The sequence below is a fragment of the Carassius carassius genome, chromosome 36 (genome assembly GCF_963082965.1).
Source record: "Carassius carassius chromosome 36, fCarCar2.1, whole genome shotgun sequence".
Lineage (NCBI taxonomy): Eukaryota > Metazoa > Chordata > Actinopteri > Cypriniformes > Cyprinidae > Carassius > Carassius carassius.
The window spans coordinates 27911730-27933888 of NC_081790.1; the positions used below are offsets into that span (position 1 = coordinate 27911730).

At 37.1% G+C, this 22159-nt stretch overlaps 1 protein-coding gene across 3 annotated transcripts in view; it reads right to left on the reverse strand.

Moving 5' to 3' along the window:
* LOC132117526 (AF4/FMR2 family member 4-like) overlaps positions 1–22159 on the reverse strand; it is a 37680-nt gene that overhangs the window by 10679 nt on the left and 4842 nt on the right. The window contains exons 2-11 of one of the 3 annotated variants that reach the window (XM_059526863.1): positions 16784–16951; positions 12879–13002; positions 6817–7506; positions 5207–5251; positions 3798–3887; positions 3515–3545; positions 3382–3436; positions 2968–3048; positions 1669–1813; positions 370–1176 (exon numbers count right to left, since the gene is read on the reverse strand). In XM_059526863.1, coding sequence (XP_059382846.1) covers positions 370–1176; positions 1669–1813; positions 2968–3048; positions 3382–3436; positions 3515–3545; positions 3798–3887; positions 5207–5251; positions 6817–7506; positions 12879–13002; positions 16784–16800 — 2085 coding nt within the window. In that variant the 5' untranslated portion in view covers positions 16801–16951. The remainder of the gene's footprint in view (positions 1–369; positions 1177–1668; positions 1814–2967; positions 3049–3381; positions 3437–3514; positions 3546–3797; positions 3888–5206; positions 5252–6816; positions 7507–12878; positions 13003–16783; positions 16952–22159) is intronic. The other 2 variants (XM_059526864.1, XM_059526865.1) reach the window with 2 other exon arrangements.

Sequence of the window (22159 nt, forward strand, 5' to 3'; positions counted from 1 at the left end):
TTTGTAGCAATAGACAACAATACACTGTATGGGTCAAAATGATCCATTTTTCTTTTATGCCAAAAATCATTAGGATATTAAGTAAAGATCATGTTCCATGAAGATATTTAGTAAATTTCCTACCGTAAATATATCAAATCTTCATGTTTGATTAGTAATATGCATTGCTAAGAACTTCATTTGCACAACTTTAAAGGCGATTTTCTCAATATTTAAAATTTTTTGGACCCTCAGGTTTTCAAATAGTTGCATCTCAACCAAATATCATCCTATCATCTTAATTTAAAAAAATGTACACTTACGACTGGTTTTGTGCTCCAGGGTCACATATATTCTAGCAGCCCCCCTCCCAGAAGAGCTGCCACCAACCTTGCGTTTTCTCTTCCCCTTGCTGGCTCCCTTTTCTCCCGGCTGTTTCTGGAAGTCTTTTCCTTCAGCAGGGGAGCCCCTCTCTGCTTTCACCTCGGTCTCCTTGTAGACTCGACCAGGCACTCTGGACAGCAGACTGAGGTCGATCTGCACCAGCAGCAGTCTGGCCGGCAGCCTCCCCTCTTGGTCACTCAGCGGGGAAAGCATGGGCGAGAACAGGACGGACGGGTTCTCTGTATACTGCTCTCTCGGTGTCTGTGAAGACGAGGGGACGCTTTCGTTGCCCTCCGAGTCCGACGATGACGAGTCTGATTCGATGAACTCACGGGACTTGCTGGTCGTTTTCTTGCGTTTGTCTTGCGCTGGGCGAGGGGAGGAGGTTTTGGGCTCCTTCTTGATGTTGGGCTTGCGGAGGCCCTTGTTGGGCGCACGGACTCTGTGCAACGGGATCTCGGGCGAGGGTTCGGTCTCCACCTGGAGCCCATACTTGGGCTCCTCCACCGCAGGCGGCTTCTCTGGCTTTTTAGGCTGCTTCTTGCCCACCTCCAGTCGCCGCCCCTTCTGACTCCCCCCCTCGCTCTGAGCAGGAGACCTCTGACTTCGCCGGTCTTGCCCCTTCTGGTTTGGCCGGAGGTCTCGCCCGGCAGACGGCGCCGGGTCTTTCGAACCCGAGCCACTGTAGACCCTGCTGGAGCCTTCTCCTCGCCCCTCTTTCTTATACTTTGTTGGCGTCGTGCTGCGGTTCTCCACAGGAACTTTCTTGAACCAGTTTTCCAGCTGCCATTTGTTAGCCGTGGGCTGCTCCCTCTGTGACGTCAAACAGGGAAGCAAGCACTGAGTGTGACATCAATTTTTTTTTCAGAATTTTGTATATGTCAAATTTTAAATCCACATAGGAATGCAAAAACGTTGCATTAGAATTAAAATTTTTCGTGTAAGAATCGAAATTTACATTTTCTGTTGATAATTATTGATATTGAGTGTCCAGAGATCGAGTGAAAAACCTAGGACTAGTTCGCAAAAGTAGGCTTCAGATATATCAGTTTTGCAAAAAAAAGGCAGTGTGCACTTTTGTTCGGGCTAACCCAAGGATGGCAACGGTGCCCTGTTTTTGAGTCTATGACAAGCGGTTTTTAATCAAAACTGAGATTTGATAAGAACTAAAACCGAAAAGCAGAAATGGAATCAAACAACTGATCCCCAACCCTAGAGACGTATTCATTATCCTGCTCAGCAGTGAATCAGCTTTGCGTGGATCTGTGTGTGCACCTGAAGGCTGTGTTTGTGCAGGCAATTCACCTCGGGAGACGCAGGACGAGGAGGCTCATTGTTCTCGCTGTCTGTAGAGCTGCTCTCGCTCTCACTGTCTGAACCAGAGCTGCTCTCCGAACTGTGACTGCTGGTGTCCACTTGTTCAGGAGCCTCGCTGTTATTACTGTTGTTACTGCGTACACATACAACTTTATTACCATCTTGTTGGCTGCGTGTTGCTTCATGCATTCACTTCAACTTTGCAAAAGGCACAAATCCAAGTGAGATGATGTCAATACACTCCTTGAGCAAGTTTATTCACCAAAACCCCTATAATGAGCAATGTACATCACTTTACCTTTCAATTACAAGATTCACCTAGGGCTGTTTGCACCAGCTGTCTGCAAGTTACAACATACACCCTACTAAATGTTTCTGGATTGCAATATTGAACTTAACAGGAATGCAACCATGTATAAATATATCATATATCTAAATATTTACTAAAGCCCATGAGCAGGAGAAATGCAATAGCAGATTGACTGAATTGCATCAATAATCTCATGTTTGAGTTCTTCTTGGACACACGATGCTGATGACATTTGCATTATTTACACAAAAGCTTTATTAAAGGCATGCTAAATGTGACATTTATTATAATGTGTTTATGTGAAGATAAAACAATTTTAAAACAATGTTATATATATATACTTTTTTTGATGTTCTTTAACAATTAAGGCCTATTAAAAAGACTGCACATCTTCAGTGTTCAATAGTTGTATTTCCTCAGGATAACCAAGATATAATAATAATAATAATAATAATAATTAAAAAAAACTTTCATCATTTGTAGTATTTATATAGAAGCCATTATAAATATTTATTTATACCGTCTTTATATACTGTTGATCTTACATTAAAAAATCATCATAAATATATTTTCACATTGAATCTAAAAAATAATGTAAAATTTAGGATTACAGGAAAACGTGTAGTTAATTAGTTAATTTTATTGATTGATTGACAGCACTATTCAAAAAAGTTATTTCATGATTAAGCATTGAATGTCAGTGGAAGTGCATATCAGAAAAGTAGTCTCTAATATAAACTCCTTTTAAGTTGTTGAGAGAAGGGAAAATGCATAGTGCAAGATGCTGAAATAAGCAGGCAGGCAATTATGGTACAAGAAAGTAGACCAGATAAAATTAGGACTACCTTAAATTAAGACTAACGTAATTGTGCATGTTGTAATTTTTCATTGTCACCTTACGGCATGGAATCAAAGATAAAAAGTACAGATCTGTATATAAGCTGGGGTTTGAGTGATGATAGACTTGAGTGTGTCACCTTGTCGAGGGGTTTTTAGCAGGATCTTGCTCTCCGTCACTGTCTTCACTGCTGCTGAGCTTCAGATCTTCATGCAGCGTGCTGAAATGAGAGCAAGAGGAGATCAGTAAAGCACGGGACGCACTCTGTATTGATTTTAAGCAGCTCATGTTGTTCCTGTGGCTCAGTGGTAGAGCATTGCATTAGCAGCGCAAAAGTACGTTTTTCACGTTACGTAAAAAAAAAAGTATTGTCTGAATGCACTAAGTCGCTTTGATAAAAGCATAAATGTCATGTAAATATGTAAAATGACATGCATATGTAAAATGAATCTGGAATTGATCTGCAGTCTAATGCTTGACTGAACTCTTCAAACAGATCAAATAGTTAGAACAGAAAAAGCTGCATGTAGATGTAAGTCTATCAGTGACTCACTTGGACTGCTCGTTGTTGTCGGATGGCTTGGAGAGTTTTGGCCCTGAGTGTTTTTCTAAGAGGGGAAAACAATCATCATCACACACACAAACTTGAGCGAAGAGCCATTGATAAAACGATTTCTAAAACTTACTTTGGGCCCCAAAAGACAGTTGCTGGACGTCCTATAACAAAGAATGCAACAATTACTTATTACACATGCATCACAAAAACATTTCACTGGTTTAAAATGCTACGTTTAGAATAGATATAGAAGTTTGCTGAACGAACGAATGCAATGATAAACTTTGAAGAGCAGTTTTTTGTGTTTATGCATTATTTTCTTTGTTGCTGTCTGAACAACTCATTGTTTCTGTGATGTCCTGCACACATGATCAAAATGGACAAGTGTGCTCTGTGGCCCTTTCAAGTCTGACCTTGGTGGTGGAGAAAGGAAACTTTGACGGCTCGGTCTTGCAGGGCGTGTGAATGGCTGTTAGTGGAGGAGGCCAGACCTGAGTCATTTCCTGGTGGAGAAAATAAAAAAACCCCAGTCAACAGAGCTTAGAAACCGGAGATAAATCTAGTATATGAATGTTTTAATTCTCTTTTACATGTTGCATTTACATGCGTCTTCCCTCTGAAGCTTTAGAGTCGAATTGCATTTATACCTTCATTCTAATGCCTTCATCTCAATCCAAAACACTTACATGTTATCACAATTTTAAAATATTGACCTTAATTCCGAGTGCTTTCTGTCATTTCTTTCAGCTCTATTCTGAAAGTATCCAAGGTTTACAATGTTATTAAGGATTAGAAGTGAAGAAAATGCCTTGGAAGTGCCTCTCTTTGAGAGAAACTAAAGAGAGACGATAAACTTGACAAAGCCTAGTCTGCTTTGTCAAGTTTAAAAGTGAATTTGAAAGTTTTTCCTCAGATAAATGTGAAAAACCAAAGACCATTTCAGACCCTAGGCTATTAGAGCTCATCAGACTAATAATAATAATAAAAAAACATTAAACAAACCGTTAGCATGTTTTACCATGTTGCTAAGCATTGCTAGAATACTGTAAAATGTTGCAAGGCATTGTTAATATGTTTTTAACATTTAGCTATGTGTTGCCAGCATACTTCTATGCATTGTTAACCTTTTTACCATACCATTAACATTTAACAAGTGTTGCTAGCATGTCGTTATCATATTTTAATATGTTGCTATGCATCTTTACATGTATGTACTTGGCATTTAACATTTAGCATGTTGCTAGGCATCATTAGCATGTTTTTAACATTTAGGTAAGTGTTGCTAGCATTGTTAGCATGTTTTAAAATGTTGGTAGACATTGTTAATGTTTTAAAATTAAAGTGTTGCTAACATGTTTGCTAAGCTCTGTTAGTATGCTGTCCGCATATTTTAACATTGTTAGGAATTGTTAACATTTAGCTTAGTGTTGCTAGCATATTGTTTGTTAGGAATGATTAGTTTAGTGTTGTTGTTGGTGCTGTTAACATGTTGCTAGACATTGTTAGCATATTTAACATGTTCCTAAGCATTTCTGCTAACATGTTTTAACTTAAAGTTCCCCATTATGGGTTTTTTGAAAATGATCTTTCATGCAGTAACGCATCTAAGTGAATGAAAACACCCTGCAAAGTTTTTGAATATGAAAGTGCATCGTGTATAAAGTTATCGTGTCTCAAAAGAAAAAGAGTGGACCCATAATTGGGGCACTTTAACATGGTGTTCAACATTTAATGTTTTGCTACCATGTGTGAATAAAGTATAGGTTTTTATTTTTCAGTGAACTGTTCTTTCACTATTGACAGCACATAAAATGGTTTTTACCTTTAATATTTCATCAACACAGCTCGCATCTGCTCCCATTGCCACCTGCAAGAATGAATGAAAGCATGCAGTTCTTTGCTTGCAGTGCAGCAGAATCATCAATCAAATATACAGGTTGGTTTGTGACCACAGGTATAACAAATATAACTTAATTTGTCATCAAAACTTCAGTAGAGCTATAATACATGCAACTTGCCAATGTTATTGTAAACATGCACATGCATCTTCTTCATACTGTCATCGGAGGCACAAGAGTGTGCAAGACTGCAATGTGATCAATGATTTGTCTTTTTTTACAGCTCTATTAATTTGTCCAAAAATGTTCTAGACATACAGCGACTGACTGAAAATGCAAATCTCTGACAGTAGGTGGTGCTTATGCTAAAGCAGAAACTTATAAACCCATCTTTATTCGGCATCATATGGAAATTACTCTTTACATTAAACTTATATATATATATATATATATATATATATATATATATATAATGCATTATCAAAGTAGTTTCAATGCATTAATTATTCCTTGTAATGCACCTTATAATGCATTGTATGCTAAATATATTTATAACCACAGTTAGATTACATTATACAAATTTTCTTAATTAGTTAATTACTTCTATTCATTACTACAACTTTTGAAAGTATAATGCATTTAAAAAAAAACAAATGTTATATTGCATTATGACATACATTATATAGACCTTTATAATGCATTATACAATTTAATCTTTAAATAGAGCAAGCGTTACAAAAAAACTAGGTTAAGCTTTAATTTAAGGACCGATTCTCACTATTAACTAGTTACTTATTTGCATATAAATTACTAGCATACTGCCTAGAAAAACTTTACTGAAGACAGTCAGTTCCTTTGAAATTTATATTAAAAACTCTTTGGATTTGATTATTCTCTCCAAAAAGTATTTAATGACGTATTACTTTCTAAATCCTATATCAAAATCTACAAGTTCATGACACAAGAATAGACACGAAACGTTTCTTTTAATTCTTTCAAGTAACTACATAAAGGATTACACTTTAGATTAGTGTCCAATTCTTACTATTAATTAATTATTAACTATGACTTTTGCCTCAAAATTATCCTAATTAGCTACAGCTTATTACTGCCAAGTAGTTGTAAAGTTTAAGAATTTGGTAGGATTAAGGATTTAGAATAAAGTCTTGCAGAATAAGACATTAAGATGTGCTTTTTAAGTAATAATAAACATTCAATATCCCAGTAATATTCATGCTAATAACCAACAAGTCAATAGTAAGAATCAGACACTAAAGTGTTGCCAATATTCTTATTAACTCAATAGGAGGGTACATAAAAAGCATGCATTTTAAGGTTAGACTTTAAATTTGATTAAATCATCTACAGTCTATGCAGTATTAAGTTCAACTGTTAACAGAAGCTCATATTCCTTAAATTTTTTTTAAGGGAAAAGTAATTAAATAACAGTAACCATTTACTTAGTAATTAGTTACACCCAATCCAGCAAATTCGCAGGTACATACTTTCCAAAAATGAAACTTGAAATCCACTATAGTTTGTCTTTAAGCTCTGTTTCAATACTCGGGGGAAACAGAGAGCATGCACGACTTACATCGACAGGCTGCGTCGGGATCTTAAGCTTGGTGAGGGAAGCCTTGCCATTGGGCTTCATTTCTCCCACAGCGCTGCTGTGTGATTGACCACTGTATGACTCCGAGGAGGTCTTGGGCTCGGCCGTTTCCCGGTCGTCCATGGGACGCACATAGGCGGTGGGTTTCTGGAGCATGGAGCTGGGTTTGATGAGCGAAGGCGGGAAGCTCTGGCTGGGATGCTGTCCGCTGGAGAAGGAATGAACTCTTGAGGGCGAGTCCCAGTTGGGTTCCCTGTCCCTGGGAGACTTGGTGCGGACGCGCGAGGGTCCGCTGGAGCTCTTGGCCGGGCTGGAGAGGGGTTTGTGCTCGGAGCCATGCTTGCTGGACTTCTTGCTGCTGCTGCTATAGTTTTGCTCATGCCGCTGACCGCTGCTGCGGCTGCCCTGCCCGGATGGACGCTTCGGCAAGGAGGAGGAAGCGGAGGACGACAGGCAGGATGTGGAAGAGCCCACTGGATTCCATTTGTTGTTCTGACTCTGGGTGCCTCCGCTACGCTGGTCAGCGTACTGCCCAGATTTATCGTCCGAGGAGGAACTGGAGGCTTTGGGAATGAGTTTGGAGATTGGGGGTTCACCGATGGTTTCCTTCATCTCGTCGTAATTTCCCAGCATGCTCTGGATGCGACTTGAGAGTTTATCTTCCTTGCAGGACTGTTGGGAGAAAAGAACTTGAGATGAGTGAGAGAACAACAACACAAACACCAACTAGTGCAATATAAAAAATATTGATTCAAGTTTGTGTGTGCAATTTCAAAAACGTGTCTATTTAAGGGGTTCAAGCTTAATAAATCTTCACATTTTGCAATCTTTTTTGCTGATTAAGTCAAACCGATGCCACTAGAAAGTTTGATCAGCCTTAACTCTATTAACCTTTGGCCGAAACATTGCATATTCATTTATTATAATATTAGGGATGCAAAGATAGGATTTTTAGGGGCCGATAATGATACCGATTTTAACAAAGGGTTACTGGCAGTCTCCGGCACCGATATTTGTTACTTTATCTCTTATTTGAAATTTTGGCATCAAAATAGATAGTATTTTGATCATGTTTTAAATCAGCAAAGTAAAAAAACAAAAAAACACCTGCTTTAAATTATACAAGCAGTTTTATAGTTGCATCATCAAATAATTTCTAATCAACAAGGATTGGATCCTATTTAACATTCAGCCTGCTTACATAAATACAACAGAACAAATATACATATTAAATAAGCAGTGCTTTTTAGGTAGGTTTAACAGTTTTCAGGTACAGAAGTAAACAAATGTAAAATAACACTTGTGTATACATTAAATACATTTTAATCCTTTGTTTTTGTAACCGATTTTATTATGATTAATCTAATTTGTTTTTGAATACATTTTAATATTTTAAGTTAAAATATTTATGAGATCTCCTTTACAAAGGCAGGACTCTTATTTTGATGGGTTTTCTAGTCTACAGAGCTACATGGGTAATGAAAGCACGCAGTTCTTCGGATTTAAAGTTGGTCTGTTTATTAAGCATGCATGAGATCTGTATGTATTTGTTTACTGTTAGTTGTAATAAGTGTTTTGTGTCATTCGCTGTATGTTGATGATAATGCAACTGAGATAGAGAGAGTTTAATGTACACTTCTCGTGCTGTTTTGTTTAGCTCTTATGGTGATTTTTTTTGAGTGAAAAAGGACGCAATAAACTTAAAACATTAGTTAAGTTTGGTCATCGTTCAGATGAGGTCCACTACACTTATGAAAGTTGCAAAAGTTATTTAGTCAAGAATCTTTTGTCTTTTTATTATCCGATTAGCATTAAAGGGCAGACAGCAGTGTTGGGATTATGCAACATTATACAGCTTAGTGCCTTCACGCAGTAAAAAAAAAAAAAAAAAACATGGGTTTGTTATATCTGCCTTTTTCCTTAAATAGCCGATATGCCGATAGTTGTAAATTGAGGAAATATTGGCCGATAAATATCGGCGGCTGATACATCGGTGCATCTCTATGTTATATATGTGATGCACCGTAAATATAAATTCTGGGCCAAACCTGAAAATTCAGGATGCACAGAAATAAACATTATTTAACAATCAAGTAATTTATCACATTTATTTGCTCATCAACAATCAAATAAAAGCTGACTTGTATAAAGATTTAATTTGCATATAAAAGGCAGTTTTTTTAATAACAGAATTATGTTTCTACAATTTATTGATGAAATATATAAACATGCAAACAATAAAAACACATTAATAAAAATTAATATGCATACATGTAGCAAAATGCTCCTTTATATATTTATTTTTTTCCAGCTGGCTACAAGTCTATAGACATTAAATGTCTGTCTTGAGGTAAATGTGAAATTAAATTAAATTGTTTCCAAGCTGTTTTGATGACGTCATTCTGCAGTTAAAACACTGAGACTCAGCACGTTTCAAAGGCTACAAATAATATTTAGCAGGTGCATCAAAAGAAGACAGCATAAAGGAAAAGACTGATCTTTAGTTTTAAGAATCCATGTTAGTAATGATTAAATCTAACAATTTTTCGCCCTAAACCTGAAATTGCTCTTTTTCTAGTAGAATCAAAAGGCTTTAATGTCCTTTTTTTAGTGGATATTTGTGCGAATACACGTTTATGAATACATATGGAAATAGAAAGTAAGGCAAAGTAAGGCATCCTCAGATGCTGAAATGTCATCTGCACATAACGCTGCATAAATCTGGAAATGTCATAGAAAGGAACATGGCCACTGTGTTGTTTGATCCCTGCAACAATTAAAAATGATTTTGAGTTGAATTTTAAATCACATGACTAATAAGACACTATGATTCAATATCCCCTGTCCTGTTTTATAACTTGATCTGTTCAGTGTTGGAGTCAAGCATGCAGGAGCAGATTATGTGAAGTGTTTTCTGCACTACTACCCCAGTGAGAATTCATCCTGAATAAACGAGTAATACACATGTCAAGGCAGGGCTTTTCCACTGATAGTACGCACAACTTCATCTCACCCCAAAAGGAATATGAAGGTAATAACAGGCTTGCAGCTGTCTGTATTATCTTCCTGTCAGGCTGCATCTATTGTATCCTGTGAGAGGTTCACCACCAAAGAAAAGCACTTACCGCTGTGTAAATCTTGTTAGCTGCAAAGATTAGACTGTTATCTTCTTTAGTGTAACCCATTGCACATGTTTCCTTTTCCCACCCACCGCAGCTTTATATCAGCCCAATTGTACTGAAAACCCCCATGAACAGAGTTTTTGGTCCACTGATCACACCCTAAAATACTATCTTTAAAAAAATAATAATAATAAAAAGGAATGCAATTAAATTAAATTGGTTCTTGTAGCATCTGACGGTGGATCACCTCAATGCTAAAAATAGAGTTAAAAATATTAATGACATATTTCGACTCCAAAGTTTAGTCCAATAAGCTTTACAGAAAGAGCAGCAAAACATGGTTAAAAGAAACAATAAATCAAAAGTCCCACCCAGACTTCCTGTTTAAAAAAGAAATGTCGACACAGCGCTTGTGAGGCAATTCCGTGAGCTTATTAAATGTATGCAAAACACAATTAGCCAAAAAAAAAAAAAGAGTACTTTCCAAAAAAAGAAAAACAATATATATTTGTTATACTATAAATGGGGGCAGAAACTGTGATAATTGTAACAATTCAAATAATTCAATTGCTCAAAATGATTCCATTAAAAAGTCTTCCTCAAAGTTCTGAGTTCATATTTGTTGTTTGCAACCAACAAGGACAACAAAATGAATTAGGGATGCACCGATTGCAATTTCCTTGGCCGATTCCGATTTGTTTTTCTTCTAAGATCTATAATTGACAGAATATACAAACAAAAATATACTTTTCTTCAATGCTAAATTTTATTTTCATAAAAAAAATTACAAGTGAAAAGTTAGACTGAATAAAGAACAATTTATAAAAAATTGCAAACAGCACAAAAAAATGCAATAGAATAAAGAGAGCTATGAAACGAAGTTTTTCAAGTTAAGTAAGAAATAATACAGAAATTAAAGTAATCAAATGTACATTTTTATCAAATTTAATTTCTGTAGTCTTCATTGCAAAACTTAAATCCATATTAATGTTTACCATTAAAGTTATAAAAATTCAGTCAAGACTCAAGAGCAGTAAGTGATTTTCTTGGGTCTTTTGTTCTTTGATTAACAGCAGGAATATTGGACTGAGTTCCCTTTAAGAGTTCATCCACGGATCCAACATACTGTTACACAACATGCATTCTTTTTTTCAACTATCAAACGTTCCAAAACTGACTGTGTTTAACTGCATAATCCGCAAAACAGGCATTTTGACATAATTCTGTATGTATCTGAACGTTTTGCACAGTTAGTCACTCATTTTGGTATTTGTGGCTCACCAGCTGTTGGAGACTTGCGCACTCCACTAACAGCCAATAGATCAGTGGTGGTGCGTGCGCTTTTGGTGTAAGGATGGAACCTGCGGGAAAGACTGAAATAATGCGCAGTACAAGCACTATTTAACCGGTGTGAATGAGATGTGTGTGAGAGAGAATGTGTCGTCAGAGAGAAAAGAGTCTGATGTTATTGCCTGTACCGCTGGGAACAAAACGGATCAGCTCGAAATCGGAAAGAAGTGAGACAGATCACAGATCATGAGGAAAATCGGCTGATTCCGATCGCTGGCCGATTGATCGGTGCATCTCTAAAATAAATGTACTTTCTTGATATTACTTCATGGAACACTTTTCTCTCTCTCATCACTTGGGATCATCTGATGCAAAACAATGTAATTCCTACTGAAAAATAAGTCCAATGTTGTTTCCTTCCTCACACCTGCAAACTAAACCACACTATGCTTATCCCTGCAGAAAGAAGCCCTTACCACACATTTAGGACAGGAAGTTAACCCGGCCACAAACTATATAAGCAGCCATACTGTTAGCCAAAATCTCAAGCTGATGCATAACAATGCAAGTACTTACCCATAAAATTCCCTGTAATTACTGTAAAAACCCGTCACCAATAAAAACAGTACAACGCATGGTTTTCGGGAAACGTACCATGGAACTGTTTGAAGCACAAAGTGACAGATACATATTTCGTAAACTCGATTCATTTTGAGATTTTTCATCACTGATTGAAAACGGTTTGTAATTGGCCAATAAACAGATAGCAGTCACTACATAATGTTTCAACTGAACAATTTACTTAGTTGCTATCTGCATTTTGTATAACAGGGTTATCTTACTGCACTGTAAATAATGATCATTTTAAAAAGTAAAAACCTATTGGCCTTCCTCCACATGTCGAAAAATTTCAAGAGATCCAATGGATCATTTCCTGTAATTTTGCAGATAAATAATATTGTAAATGTAAAATAAATTATCAGTGTGAAAGCTCACATTTGGTGTTTCTTCATAAAAAACAGTTTTCTTCTTATCAGTTATGTACAGTAAGGTTTAATTTGACATCTTATGTTGTTTAATTAATGTTTATTACTTTTGTGTTACTAGGATGGTGTTTTGTATTTGTGTGCATGAAACATGCATTTTCTATATATAATTGTATAGAAAATATATTTAGGGTGGTTATTGTAAAAAAAATGTTTTTAGTAATTTGTTAATTTATTTTATTTCACAAACATATTTTAAAGTAAATGCAAGTTTAATCTGTAAAACATACTTTTTGCTACTGCATTTTTACAGTTCAGTCCTGGCAAGCAAAGTTGGTGGTTTTTTTTACTGCAAATTACACTTTAAAAAAAAAAATGTGGACAGTGCAACCATTAAAACACACGCATCTGTCACGTAAGCATGACACATAATTATAGGAAAAATGTATTCAATGACCAAAGTTGCTGTATCACCACAGCGCTTTTATCTAGAGGGGGTTTTCTGCTAAAGAGCAAGATTAATTGAGAATAGAAGCCAAAAAGGAACAACCCAAGATTAAATGAGGTCTACAGGGCAAACGAAGAAAATAAATAACTGATGTTCAAGTGGGAAGGAAAAAAGAAAGAAGAAACAAAATGAACTTACTTTATAAGGTTCAGGAAAGAGGGGAGAGTGAGCTGGAAAGGCCTCTCCTCCCTGCTGGATTTCTTGATTTCTCCTTTCCCTTTCTTTCATACGGAGCATATTCCGGTCTTCACGGTTCATGTTGCTAACAACAGAGACACTAAGAGTCACTAAACAGTGAAGAAGAAGAGGAAAATAGCTTCCTGACACCTTGATCTACACCTGGATCTACCAAGATATAGTGACACATTTGAACAACAAATGGAGACAAATAGACAGGATAACTAGTGACAACCAGATGTGCTTTCCCTTCAAAAAGCAAGCCTGGACTGTCCTACAGAATAACAGACAACAGAACTCAATAGTTACATTCAATCAGACACAGTTATTGGTAAAACTGACTTTAAATCTGTCCATCTTTGTTGTATGCTGCATGCTTCTTCTAACCATTATATTACACACACACAAACACACACACACACACACACACCATCATTATCTCCCTGTACCTCATTAATAATGAGAGGACTCACTAAACTAGCTACAACATTCGACCTATTTTTAGGAAATGGAAATTCTGATGAAACTGTAGCAAAAAGTTAAGACATTTAAGATTCGCATGAGATGTGCCTTTGGTTAAATGAGGGTTGAGTAACTGATGGCGTCAAGCGAAACTTCCCCAAAAACATTAGTCTGTAGGTTAGTAATTGGTAAAGACCATGCCCACGTCATTCAGAATGGCAGATATGTACTTTGAAATATTATAAAGACAAAAAAAAATTATCAATTCAGATCATTTTCTGAAATGTCATTCAAAACCACAACTGGTTGAAAACAACTTTACAGAGCTTAATGAACTCTGTAGCTCAGGACTACATTCGATCGTATGCAGGCTTCCAGTCGTCTCTTAAGTGCAGTAATTACAGTCGCTGAAGCCACAACTACAGATTCATTTTACCTGCGGTCTCACTACAAAATCAGAGAGAACAAATATAAAAGAAAGCGAAAAGAAAAAGAAAGGAAGAGAGCAAAAGAAAGTGAAGAATGAAGACAGAAATAGAAAAAGACCAAAAGACAGAAATAAAGACAGACAGAAAGACCAAAAGAAAAACTAAAAAGAAAGAAAGACGGAAAGAAAAAAGACAAAGACTGAAAGACAGAAAGACTGAAAGATAGACAGAAAAACTGAGACAAAAAGAAAGAAAGACAGAAAGAAAGAAATATGTAAGTAATGGATAAATTAAAATACACTTTAATCAAACTTAATTAAAACATTACCCGTAAACGGCAGAGAAGCCGAGGGGATGTTAGCGGGTCTCAGGGTGTTTTCTGATGCGCTTTAAGGCCAGACACTTTTGATGCATTAGATCCTGTCAAGGTTTATTTTGTTGAGTTGATAGCCGTGTCGAGAGATCAATGAACGTGCTAATGGGAGAGCGTTTGCACAATAAAACCACTCGAATGTGACGCGTTCATTTGACACAGACATGCAACAAAATCCAATTAGTCAAACCATCTCTGGAAAAGCATTAATGAACTTTGCTGATGAACTGTGTGCACATAAACCTCTCTACACACAAAAGACCTCACTCTGTAATAATACACTCATCTTCTTATGCTTTTAATCTATGGCTTTCTAGCTTTACCTCTGTTGTGTAAGTAAGCTTCAGGATATCAATTAATCAGACATGCAACTCTGAAAATGACAACAGAAGATACAGAATTTGTGAAATAAATAAAACATTAACTGAATTCACAGGGACTTGAACTGTGCAGTTCAGTGTGCAAAGCTTTCAAAAGGGAATACAGGGCACTTTCTTCCCAAATTCATTTTTATTTTTAGCCAAACTCCATTTAGTCTCGGTTTAAACGTTCTGGATTCTATTTTAATGGTAAATTAAATGCAAAATGACATGCCTAATTAACTGAAATCATGGAACTTGCACAACTTGAATGAAGAGTTCACCTGAAAGGCACATTCTGTCATGATTTACTCACCCTTGTGTTTTTCTTCCTTCTGTTGAGCACAAGAGAATTTCTGAAGAAGGCTGATGGAATGCCATTGACTCCCACAGTACGGAAAAACACTATGGAATTCAATGGCTTCCTGCAACTGATCAGTTGCCATGTTCCACAGAAGAAAGGAAAAAAGGAAGTTTTTTTTTTACAGGTTTGGAAAAACAAAAGGGGAAGTAAATGATGACTACTAAATGACAAAAAAAAAACAACATGCAGAGATGAACAGACTTCACATTTTCAAATTTGAATGAAAAAAAAGTGCCTTTTGTTTTTTGTAGTGTTCCACGATTCCACTATAGGGACCTACATAGGAGTGTGGATGGACAGATTTAATCTGCTAGTTGGTGGACCCATCCAGTTTTTATTTGAGCATTAAGCCACTTGAATATATGCGGTTTTAAATAAATATAAAAAAAATAGTAATAACCAGGGTGTGTATGCTCACACGAGTGGACTGTGCCGATGACGAAAACAGTCACATAGTAGCATGCAGACAAGAGAAGTATACCTTGGGCGTGATGTTCATGGTTTTCTAAATATGAACTTTCCACATTACAATCTCTCAAACTACACACAAGAAACAAACTGCATGACATCTACCATGAGAGTAAAATCACTCACATATGCAACTTAGTTTCCACATTATACGACTAAATGTCTATGATTAGCCACTGGCTAATACATTGTTAGATTTCCCAGTTGAGAACAAGCAGAAGTGGGCGGAGCTAATGCACCAAACGCCAATCTCATTGGCTCATCTATTAATCGACTACGTTTAGATTTCAGCAAATCAGTTTGGGCGAATGTAAACAATGTGATTAATATTCATTAACCCAGCAGCTCGTTAGAGCTTAGCGTGTTTTATGTTGTTAGTAGAATTAGCAGTAGTATAAACTTTTGTTTTACTAAATGACCATCAGTGTCAACAATACCAAACCGAAAAATTTAAAATATTCAAAATAGAAATCTTTTCTAACAATCTAGGCAACACTGATAATAAATCATCATATTATTCTGATTTCTGAAGATCATGTGACACTGAAGAGTAATGATGCTGAAAATACTGCTGTGCATCAAAGAAATAAATTATATTTTAAAGTATATGTTTTACACTGCAATAATATTGCACAATGTGATTTTTCTGCATTTTTTATTAAATAAATGTAGCCTCGATGAGCAGAATACATGTATATACGGCAAACTAACCTTGATGGGGGAACAGCATGACATTTATGCAAAACATCACCTTTTGTGTTCCCCGGAATAAAGTAATACAGGTTGGGAGTGAATGAACTTACATTTTAAGGTGGCCTAACCTAATAAGAAATGACAAAAGCTAGTTAAACCAACATTTGAGTGTGTAAGATACTGTTAGCAAGGCTTTTATATCCTAAGATGCAAATGTAAAACTGAGGCCAGGGTGTTTATTCCAGCAGGTTTGTGATCATAACGACTGTAATGTGTATTGCTGGGAGGTTTCTATCTCTTTTGACTGGAGTGATTCAGTTTCTATAGAGTGGGCCAGAATTACTTTTGTGTTTTGATCTAGTCAGAGCATGAAATCTGTGTGTAGGAACTGACATCATACATTTTTTTTTGCATGTTCATCTAAAACATATCAGTAACTCCAAATTCAAAAGATGCTTCAGACAGTAATATAATCCAGATTATGATCCGTCCGGCCTGTCTACAATATCCTAATTCTTTGGCAAAGCTGATAGGGTGCACTGCCCATTTCTACACCAACTTAAAAGACAAGATTCAGTTAGGCATTAAAGACTGTGAAATAAAACTATTTAAAATACATAAAAGAAGAACAGTATGGAAATTGTTGTGACAAGGCCTAAAACTCTACCGTGAATACTACAGGAGTTACTCACTGAGAACATGGCTGGTCTAGTGCTTACCCTGACTGAGAGGCCATGGCCTCAACCAGCGAACCATTGGAAGAGGATTGAGAGAGAAGATTCCAGACAACTCGATGGTTCTTCCCAGTTACAGCTCAGCAGCGTCCACTCGGAGGCCCAGCTTCTTGATCGGCAGCTTTCACACTTCAGTCGTCGCTGCTGTGTTTCCTGGGATATCAGATAAATGTGACTCAGGGAGGGGAGGTAACAGTCAGTCTGAGGAACAAACCACTGCACAGAACAGAGGAGGCACCGCTACAACATACAGGTGAAGTACCAAATCTACTAATCCTAGCAACCTTTTAACCATCAAGTGAATAAAACATATACACAATTAAACAAAACGCTTGAAAGTTTTATAGTCAGCAGTGCACTAAAAACAAACTCATCCTTTACAATTTGATCAATGTTATGTCCAAGTGAAGTTACAAGTTAACTACACAAAAACCCCTCTGTGTGCGAGGAGAATGGTGCAGCCCAACAACGCCCTTATAAGGACATGTTATTTTATGCCACTCAGCCCCTCCCCTCTGTGATGTTAAGAGTCGCAGCAGCCAATCAGCTGCTGCCTCTCAGTAAACACATGACCTCCCCCACTTGGCCTTGAGCCAATACAATCAATGTCAGTTTCCTTAAAGGGCCAGATGCAGTTTTTTTCTAAGTGCAGAGGGAAAGCACCTCAAATACATTAGTAAACCCAGGTGGTGATGAGGCTATTAGATGCAATACGGGAATCTCCAAATACAATTCTAACCATAAACATAGGCACTATGTTAAAACTGCATCTTTAGCAGTTAGCCAAGTCTTACGTTGCAAATTACACTAGTCTTGACCAGTCTTACCAGACAAAATTTTCAGTCTAAGCAGTTTATGCAACTGGTCCTGTGTGAAAATTAAGCATATCGTCCAAAACCAACCCCTCAACTTAGCAACTACCTTATTAAGTATTATTAAGAATTAGTTTAAGGGAAAAGTTGCAGTTAATGGTTTGTCAATAGCCAAAATTGGACCTTAAAGGGTAACTAAACCCCTGGTCAGAGCCTGACTCCACCCACTGGCAATATTTGAAAAATGCTGAAAAGTGGGCAGATCACAGCGGAGATAGAGGGGATGAACTGAGGGCGGGGCTGAGTGCGTGGGGCGTGATCCTGAGACCCGCAGTGACGGATTGACTGACAGCTGCTGTCAGAGACGCTAAAATGGAGAGTGACTGTAGTGACGCAAGTAGTTTTGCAACATAGCGCGTTCATTTGGAGTAGAGGACTTTTCTCCCCCACCTTCACCTGAAGTGGAGGATGTCGAGTTGTCTGTTCATATCAATTCGAGCAGCTGGCTCAAACTGCGGTCTTAACTCCTGCACCGCGTCGCTTTTCAGCGCGAGCTGTGTGGAGAAGCCCATTTCCACCTCCATTACGTTGGAGAAGTAATCCCGTGTAAAACGCAGTTTGCACACTCCAGCTCTAGGCGGGAACTCGCGGTCTTCCAGGCATGCAACCACTGGCGCCTAATTTTAAAGTCTGCTGGTAAACTATGCAGTCCAGCAGTGCTGTTGCAACCAGCAACACACCTACGTACCATCCTGACCACTGTACTAAATACAGATAAATCTACGCTAACTTGAAGATCTAAATAACTATATAATTGCTATGCTAAATAGATGCCATAATAGTCTATCCTGGTCGTTTTCGATACTTGCAATTCCAACTCCTGACTCACTACAGTGATTTTGATGGTTTTATACTGCCAGGGGCGTGGTAGCTCGTACCAAGGGGCGTGGTGAGCTGGAAACTGCTTACGTTACCTGCCACCGCTTACATCAACTTACCACCGCAACATCCAATAGGAAAAATCAACTGCAGTAGCCACCGTTCAACCTGAAGAGGGCAGCACTCAGACGTTTTTACACCATATATTGTAGAATTAAAACACTTTCTACTCAAATGCCAAAAAAGTTACTCGAATCAATGAACAGCACTAATAAATCCCCATTCTTATAGATCATTAACTAAAAAAAGTTTGTTTAGGGTTTAGTTACTCTTTAAAATAAAGTGACACCAAACTTTGTTTTCTTAAAATGGGCAGGCGAGTGACACTGTGGCTTTTTTTGTCAAGTAAAATAAATATTACCTTGAATTTATAAATGAATAAATAAAACATTTTGGGGGTTGTTCACACAGAATGTGTCTAAAATCATCTTTTAAGAGGTTTTTAAAATAAGCGCAGCACAGAATGTTGTCTCCATGTTGCCGTGAAATAGAACAGTTGCCATGCCAACTTTCTATTGTAAACAAACACTTGCCCCGCCTCTGGGCTCTTCTGATTGGTCCACTGTTTTGAACTGAGATGGATGAGCCGAGCTGCATGTAAAAGTTGAATTTTTTTACATGATACAGTGTAAAAACTAGTGGTGGGCCATTATAGGGGTTAACGTGCTGCGTTAACATGAGACTCTTATCGGGCGATAAAAAAATATTGCCGTTAATCTATTCTCAAAGTTGGGTTGGGAGCTGGGTCTATACTAAGCAAGCTATGATGACTTTCACCTTGATATTTTATATAACCGACTGGCTGAGGCCAGCCTAAAAAGATGCTCGGGACAGTTGACGGGCCACTGCGCATCGTCACGAAAAGCTTATCTTTTTCACGTGTTTTTAAGCCTTACCGCTTGTTGATTTAAACATTAAAGCATCCAAACACAAGATGCGAAAAAGCTGAACAGAGTAGCTGGTTACTCACGCGCTGTGTTCGGTGCGCACGAGAGAGAGAGAGCCGCGTATCACGGACAGCGACAATGAACCGAGCTCTCTTCTGCGAAGTTCTCCTCGAAGTCCCTCCTGCACCTGAACGAACAAAAAGATGTGAAAGAGCCCAATTCAGTACTCGCGGTGTTCTGGTGTTCAGGGCTCACGCACAGAAAGGCGTCTCAAAACACTTGAACATCGAATTTGCTTAATTTTGCTCTTGTGCCGACAAATACATACAAAATATGTCAAAATATCCACCTTGGAAATTATGCTCGAAAAAACTGTCAGTTATTTCTTAAGTGAAAGTAAACAGTTAAGGGAAAATAATGGGATGTGTATTATATTGGATGCGTTCATCGTCTCTTAAAGTGACCGCGCCTAATTTAGCTACTGGCTGCTGTAATGTTAATCCAAGAAAATGAAAGAAAATCACTCACTGCTCTTGACTGAATTACTTTGTAGTTTTGATATATATAGCAAAACTGTAATAATGTGAGAAATGTTAAAGGTGTATGAATAAATGTAGGTTTGATTGTATATTTCATTTTTACATTGAAGACTATCCAGTGCTATTTTACATTTGATTATTTGGTTTCTGTACCTTGACACCTACAAACTTGAAAAAAAAAAACGCAAACATTGGTGTGAAACAGGCGTAAGGTTGTTTGCACCTTGTGCTATGTGGAATTAGTTTACAGCTTTTTCAAGCACTTTGTGAAGCATTTTGGAAACAGGAGATGAGCCCCTTTTCTAATGCACCACCTAGCTTGATAAACCCCTTCTCAAAGACTTACTGTTTGTCAGTTTAATTTGGGTAACACACATATTCTGAATGCCTTCGGCAGAATTTGAATGAGCCATTTTAATCTAGATTAATCTAGATTAATTTCAAGATCACAGAGATTAATCTAGATTTAAAAAATTAATCTATGCCCACCACGAGTAAAAACCCATTGTGTGTAAACAGCCCCTTATAGCCACATCTTATATTTAATATTCATCCCCTTATCCTCCAGTTCTATATGATTGTGCGTTTTGTGTCACTGTGCTTTTATTTATTTTTTACTAAAACATTAACAAACAACAGGGACTTATGAGTTTTCTTGTGATATTTGAATCACAAACTACAATCCTTTAAATCAGAATTTGAATTGATTTAATAAATCAAGCTCAACAACACTGAACTTTCTTAAATGTCATGTTGACGCTAGTCTAGCTTTTAAACTAGGACATGCGTCGTTATGAAACATGCAAATAAAGTTAAGGGTATAAACAAATTGTCAGTTTTTTCATTTCCTTTGTTAAAATGCAAATATTCCCTTGTATCATGTCTGAAAGAAGAGCTTGTCTACTTCTACACTGTATTTGTGAATTAGTGTTAAGTGAACAGACGGTCCGGGGTTTCTATGTGACACTATCTCTGGAGGATTGTTTGCTCAGGGTGTGTGTGTGTGTGTGTGTGTGTGTGTGTGTGTGTCAGAGTCATGCACACAAGCAACCAACCCACAGTCTGTGTTTCTGAGGTACTTTGCAGATGGGAAAAATTGGGAAAACCCAGGCCAAAAAGAGGGGTGATTTTATAAACAACTACATTTTCCAGAGCAAACACATCTAATTTTGATAGTAAACCTTAAAACATGAAAGAATTATCTTGAAATGTGTTGATTAAATGATAAACTGACAGTGTTTGCAATGATAAAATAATTAATTTTTTCTCCAATTATACTGATCAATACAAATGTGTATTTCCAGTGCAGTTGTCTTGTCCTCACACAAGAAACAACACAACACAGTTTAGTCTGTTTTAAGAGTGATGATTCATTTACACTAATGGTTTGAATCCGCTTGACGAATCCTTCACTGAATCCACAGTTTTTATGTACTGAGGTGTACAAAAACCTTACTTAAGGTTTCACAATTGATGAAGCTATAACAAAAAATGATGTTCCTGCCAAGCTCTTTTTTTTGCAGAATGAGTGGGAAAAAAGATGCGGAAAAAACACGTCTTTAGCAAATGTTCTGCACATTAAAACATTTTCTAACCAGCCAATGCCTGGCAGTATACAGCGCCTTAAAACATCACTCATTTCACTAAAGCAAGATCACTATTGGTTAAAACTTTCCTAATTGCATAATATCTTTGAGAGCAATGGAGGAGGGTAAATCTTTTCTGATGTGTAAATAATGAAGACCATATCAATATTTCCCAGAAGCTGTTCAACACGTCTGAGGACTAAAAATAGAGGTTTTCACTGGCTTTGCATATAAACAGTTTAAGTTTCATCTTGTGATTGCTATTACATAAAATGCATGAATTTCTGTTTGGCTTTTGCATTTTTTATTTGCACTCCTGACACAGCTGCATAAGTTGTCAAATTATGCAAACTAAAGGATTAAAAACCTTCCAACTTCTGTAAAACTTTAAATCACTGATTTCAGACTGTGCTTGGATATATCTAGTTAGCTTTATCTGGGCCTTTGATGGTCCTTTAAGTGTTTATTTCCATTTTTAACATCTTTAGTTTATTGAATACATGTACTGTATTGAACTACAGAATCAATGTGTTTCTATGAGTAAAGAACACAAAAGAACTTTGAGTTTACTTGAAGTATGTTTTCAAGTAGAATGAAC